Genomic DNA, 6,430 nt, shown 5'->3' with positions numbered 1-6,430 from the left:
CTTCCAAACTGTATGCAACGCTCCAAGTTACCACAATGCTCACAGATGTACCCAGGTTGTATGCAAAAAGTGCATTGTTAAACCACATCAGGTGGGATGGGAGGGGGTAAAAACCCAAGCATCATAATTAAAAATGAAATCATGAAACGTTACCTACAACGTTATGTTGTAGGAAAAAAAAAAAATAATAATAATAATAATAGGGTCCTGGTTATGACGTAAGGTACGACACAGATCTAACACAGAAGCATAATTCACCTGTTAGAATGACTTATTCACCTTACGTGTCTGTCTGGACTGTGGGAGGAAGCTTGAGTTCCCACAGGCAGAACATGCCAACTCCATGCAGAAACACCCCAGGGAATGATAATACTAACCTCTACACCAGCCTGACACTCTGCTGCTATAACACTCATTCCAAAATGTTAAAATCTGCTCCTAGATAAATACCCTCTGTGTTAAAATAAGTAAAGATTAAAACGAAACATTTATAAACACGCCAAAACTAACCAAATTTATTTAAAAAACACCCTGAAATCAAAACAAAAATCAAAATGTAATTAAAACTTATTTTAAAAAAATTGAAATATACAAATTCTGCATGACTAACTCCAACGTCTCTGAGATTTTATTTCCACTTCTTTGATGCTTATTTAAGTTGTGCGTAAATTCGTCACCTCTGCACACCCACACATGTACTGTGTTATACATACATTTTACGAACCAGCTGAGACTATGAGATTTTGGCCATTAGTGAAAACAGAATCAACAGTTTGCCATCAAAAGAATGCAACAGGAAGTTTTGGTCAGGTGTGAGGAGCTGGATTAGAAGTAGTTCACCTTTTTATGGGAGTGAAGTAATTAGCAACTGACATACAAAAAACACAAAAGGAGAATAGACTGCTCAAAATAATGTTAAAACCATCACCTCCTATTACAGAGTATGCATGGGTTACGAGGGAAAGGATAACATGAATCAGACTCCCCCCCACGTACCTCGTGCTCTTTTTCTTGCAGGACAAGAACTATATCCCCAGGTTCAACGCCAGGTGCCTGGTCAGCTTCTCCTCCAAAGGTAATTTTCTGGCCATGCTTCATGCCTTTGTCCACATGCACCTCCAGAATCTTCACCTCCTTCACGACTTTCTTGCCCTCGCATTTTTTACAGCGGTCTTTCTCACTGATCACCTCACCTGGGGCAGATTAAATAAAACACAGGATCAGAGATCTGTGCAGATCAATAAAACACGCAAGTGCTTAGTCATGGTTTACATCACTGTGGCACTTACCCTCTCCATTACAATCAGTACACACTGACTGCATCTGTTGGACCATACCCGGGGCCAGCTGTCTGATCATGATGCGCATGCCACGCCCCCTACACGCCGTACACTTTTGTACAGCACCCGTCTTGCCTCCCTGCCTGTATTCACACAAAGCCACAGATGGATTTGTTGTAATAACCAACAAATATCCCAGGATTAAAACTGTTAATATCTAAACTATCAAGCAGAAATAACAGCAAGATGTTGGTTATACTACTCACCCATTGCAAGTGCTACAGAGTACATTCTTGCTAAGTTGTAGTTTAGTTGTTTTTCCATTGTAAAGGTCCTCCAGTGAAACCCTAAAGAAAAAAAACATGATATCAACTGATGCAAGATAAAATAGTTGTGCTGCACATCAAGAGCAATTTTAATTAATTGCAAACACAAAAACATTAAATCAATTTAATGTAGTACATCTGAGTTTCCAAGCTAGGTCTTACTTGAGTGGATGGACCATGTCTTCTCCTCTCCTCCGACCTCCATTCCTGGATCGACTGCTCTGTCCACCCATGAAGCCAAAGAGTCCACCTCCAAAGATGTGGGAGAAGATATCGTCCATCCCTGGGCCACCCCCGCCACCTTCCCGCAAGCCTTGTTCTCCATAGCGATCATAAAGTTCTTTCTTTTCAGGGTTAGTTAGCACCTCATAGGCAAAGCTGATTTCTTTGAACTACATTTTGAGAAGACCAGAAACGGAGACAAGACAAAAAATAAAATAAAATTAACTGGACGAAGGGAACGGCCTGTTTCAAAATGGCTTTTGGGATTTGACAAAACTATTAACTGACCCACTTAGATCCAATAAAAATGTGTCTTAAGCTTATGGAAAGCAGACACCAATCAACTAAACTGGTGAAAAATAAATAACACTTGGGATTTTCCTTTGGCTCCATCTAAAACACCCAAGGGGGACAGAAGTCTTGGGTACAATTTCAGCTCTCCAAAACATAAGACTTCAGAGCAAATTCACAGCAAATTGATTACCTGTCAAAACAGTAACTCAAAGTTTCAACTGACCTATACAAACTTTACCAACACTCTTAGGTCTCCAATTTAAAAAAAAATTAGAAAGAAAACTAATAGTTAAAAAGAATAACATCTAGCTTCCATTTGCTTTGAAGATAAAATGTGACGTTCAGCATGAGTTACGAGTTAATCTCACAGCCAGTGTAAAGGATATTCTCGGTAGGACACACCATTTCCAAAACTCAAATGCTTTCATTATTATGAACACTGCCTCCAGACTTAAGACTCTAAAGTTGCCATCTTCCTGTTGGCAACAATTTCCTGCTGAGAAAATCTCTCACTGCCATATTGGGGATGATGAAAGAGAGGCTTGTAATCCCCCCCCACCTACCTTTCAATAAACATTCCAAAATCTACATTAGAAACTAATGCGAATGTTAAGCACAGCTGTGGAAAGGGCTCTTCCAACTTCAGGAATTTCAGCTCAATGTTCAATAACAATTTAAACCCTTAATGAAATGTAAAGGCTTAAAGCGAAATCACCACAAAGCAAAAGTAAAACTAAAACGGGAAGTAACTCCTGTCATAACAGGACTGAAAGATACATTAAAGCTTCAGATACACAAAATACTAGGCACATCTCTATGAGAGAACATGTTCTCTATGTTTAAAATGTTTTACTTAAACATTTTAAACTATTTTTCTTCTTTAGTTATACATAACACTGATAGCAACACATTGCACTTTATCCAAAGGACTAATTTTAATAAACATCCAAAAAACAAAAGAAAGAAAATCTGCAAATCAATAAACGAAACAGAGTAATTAAGTACACATACATTAGAATTTGGTGCATAAAATGAAAACAGACTTTTTTAGCTTTTTATTGTTTTCCCAATCACGTTTTTTAATTTCAGACATAATTAAAACAAACATAATCGCATAACTCATCTGGACATATGATGACCAGCTCCACTGTAAACCAGGTGGAGGCTGCCACGGAGGAGTTACCTTATCTCCAGAATTAGGGTTCTTGTCGGGATGATATTCTTTTGCGAGTTTCCGGTATGCCTAGACAATAACAAAAAACAGATAACTTCATTAGCTACCAAGTTTTACATTGGGCATGCGTTGTTTACGGGAAACTTGCGTCGACATGACTCCAACACACATGAAGGAAGCTTATCTACGGTTTACGCAATCACACGTGCCTCCCTCCCCGAACAAACCTGGCCGGCCACGCTCTTTCTGTCTCGGCTTTAAAAAAATCATTTTCTCCCAACAGTAATCCATAACTGGTTTAGTAGCGACAACTGCTATTCACCATTTCCACGCACCGATCCCCGGGAATTACCCTTTAGTGAAAAAAGGCAACTCAAAATGTCTGACAATTTCAGTGCTAACGCTTCTAAGCTAATTAGCATATCTTCTCGCCAAGCACGGACGGGGTAACGATAACGTTTAAGATGAAAATATGACAGCGTAATAAAGTTATCCGATAATGTGCTAATAAACAAGAGGTCGGTGAACATCAATTTAGTCTAGTCTAGCATGGCCAGTTAAAAAAACATCACACGCCGGTTGGGAGAAAAAAACCCCAACCAAATTTAAAAAAAAAACAAAACCGCTGAATAAATATCAAACTTGGATTCTTCGGCTCATTTTGATCACTACGTGTTAGGAATCTATTTCCACCGTTTGTCAAACACAAAATCAAGGACTAGTTTGGCTGGTTTCGCGACAAACACTTAAGCTAAAGCTAGCGTGAGGTCAATCGTTTGATGCGTACGAGCTAGCCTTGGTTTCGGTTGACCTTTTTCACATTAACAAATTGAAAAACATACGTTTTTCTAGTCGATCGTAGCTAAACTGTGAAAGAAAAATAAAACATTTATTGAACTCATAAACGACACAGCCCGACTGTCACATGAATATCCAGGCCGGTCAGCCTGATTCACTGCTAATGTTAGTTAGCTTGGCATAGCAACGCATTTCCTGATTGAGGCACTTTTAAGACTTTGAAGCTTAAACGCAATATATAATCCCGCAGATTATCTCCCGTGTATTTACCTTTTTCAGCTCATTTTCAGTTGCAGACGGAGACACTCCGAGGATGTCGTACAATTTCGTGTCGACAACATTCGACATGGTGTTGCTGTTGATGTTGCTTCGACAGGAGCTGGATGGACAAAGAGAGAAGGAGCCGGTGGAAAATGTTTGGCTCGCCTCGTGTCTCCATTTCCGGAAAGTCAGACCCGCCGCGTGTCCGCTGGTGCCCCCTGGCGTGGATGTGCTTGATGACTGATGAGCTTACACACGAGAGTAAACACTCGATTTCCTTTTCATTTTTCTTCTTCTCTTATTTATTCATTCATTCATTTATTTATTTTAGCAAATATTAATCATTTAATTAAAGTTAATTTAGACAAAGCTTGAACAATTTCTTGCCATTTTATAACTGGCCCTATAGTTACACCTTCACATATAAAAGTTTAAACTCAGTTTATGAGCTCAAACTGCCATCCTATTTTTACAGTCTGTTAATGAAAAGCGAACTTTCTGTTTCTCTTTATGCTCACTGAGTCTTCTTCTTTTGGCCGCTCCCTTTAGGGATCACCACAGCAGATCATCTGCCCCCATGTCACCCTCTTCATAGCATCCTCCTCTGTCACATCAGTCTTCCGTATGTCATCCTCCACTATATCCATAAACGTTATCTGTTTTCTTCCCGCCTGGCAGCTCCATCTATAACATCCTTTGTCCAGTATATCCACTATTCTTCCTCTGCACATGTCCAAAATATCTCAGCCTTGGTTCTCTAATTTGTCTCAAAAGCATTGAACTTGAGGTCTGGTCAATCTCAATGAAAATCTGAGAATCTTTCAATTCTGCCACTTCAGCTTGATCTCCTGTTTTTTGTCAGTGACACCATCTCCAAGCAATCCATCATAGCAGGTTTTACTTTGTAAACCTTCCATTTCCCTCTTGCTAATATCCTTCTGTCACACCTCATACTCATCTCCACCCACTCCACCCTGCCTGCAGTCTCTTCTTCAGCTCTCTGTTGCTTTGGATGGTTGATCCCAGGTATTTAAACTCATCCACCTTGACTACCTCCACTCCTTGCAGACAAATTATGGTTGATTTATTATTGGGCCCTTTTATTTATTATGGAATACATTGTTTTTGAATGGTTGCATCTTAGTACAATCCAAACCATGTGATTATCGCACACTCACAACATGGGAATATAATCTTGTACTTGACCACATTAGCACTGCAGATATTTGCAATTTATTTTAATTCGTTTTAAACCCGATGCTAATTTAAGATGTCGGTCACGATTTAGAGTGGCATTGAGTTTGTTATGCCTGCACAGAAATTCAATTTTGAAGTCAGTTAATGAATTCAACCTAATAGCGAGTGTCTTAATAATTAAGATCTCTCCACGTCTAACTTGTCTTCATTTTTCATGTCAAAGATCCATTACTGTTGTGGCATATTCAAACCTCAGATGTCTCATCCAGCATTAGGACCGGAGGGGGATATGAGAGCTTGTCCGTGCAAATTGTCTTGGGTGTCAGTAGATCTCCTCGTCCCATCTCACTCCTCTTCTGAGAGGCCATGAACAGTGCAATAATACTTCGACAACAAACTCATCCAATCAGTCACACCCTGTTAATTATAAATGCTTATTACGTCATTCATTGCATGTACTTATACACGTGTTGTATACTCTTCTGTGTGTACTACGTAGCAAAAGGAACTAGAACAATTACTGTCTAAACAGGTTTATTACCACAGTCACAGAGCATTACTCCAATCCCAGAGAGGACATCTCAGCTTTTCAATTTCATTTCATTGGTTCTCTTCCAGATCATACGAGTGGACATTGATCCGATCTAGAAACAAAATAAATGTTTTTGATATTTAAATTAGACACATTAAATTCTTTTTTTGGTACTTTATTTATGTTACAATGATTTCTAACTGATTTTATTTGCCATTTAATTCACCCGCAATCTGTCATATGTCTTAGTTTAAATGCGTATAAAACACTTCTTGATGTCCAGATTTGTGTCTTTAGCTCGAATCTTATCAATCTAATAAAAACGCATGCTGAATGCAGTGTGTCT

At 39.0% G+C, this 6,430-nt stretch overlaps 1 protein-coding gene across 1 annotated transcript in view; it reads right to left on the bottom strand.

Annotated features, from left to right (window-relative positions):
* The window catches only part of dnaja2a (DnaJ heat shock protein family (Hsp40) member A2a), a 9,761-nt gene extending 5,184 nt beyond the window's left edge, over window positions 1-4,577 (bottom strand). The window contains exons 1-6 of the mRNA XM_005727523.2: window positions 4,365-4,577; window positions 3,306-3,365; window positions 1,769-1,998; window positions 1,547-1,627; window positions 1,290-1,423; window positions 997-1,193 (exon numbers count right to left, since the gene is read on the bottom strand). Of these exons, the coding sequence (XP_005727580.1) occupies window positions 997-1,193; window positions 1,290-1,423; window positions 1,547-1,627; window positions 1,769-1,998; window positions 3,306-3,365; window positions 4,365-4,442 (780 nt within the window). The 5' untranslated portion in view covers window positions 4,443-4,577. The remainder of the gene's footprint in view (window positions 1-996; window positions 1,194-1,289; window positions 1,424-1,546; window positions 1,628-1,768; window positions 1,999-3,305; window positions 3,366-4,364) is intronic.
* Window positions 4,578-6,430: the final 1,853 nt, after the last annotated feature.

The sequence above is a fragment of the Pundamilia nyererei genome, unplaced genomic scaffold, assembly GCF_000239375.1.
Source record: "Pundamilia nyererei isolate P.nyererei 1_Seehausen unplaced genomic scaffold, PunNye1.0 scaffold00025, whole genome shotgun sequence".
Classification (NCBI taxonomy): Eukaryota; Metazoa; Chordata; class Actinopteri; order Cichliformes; family Cichlidae; genus Pundamilia; species Pundamilia nyererei.
The sequence above is the reverse complement of the archived record's forward strand: the minus strand, read 5'-3'. Positions and strand labels throughout refer to the sequence as shown.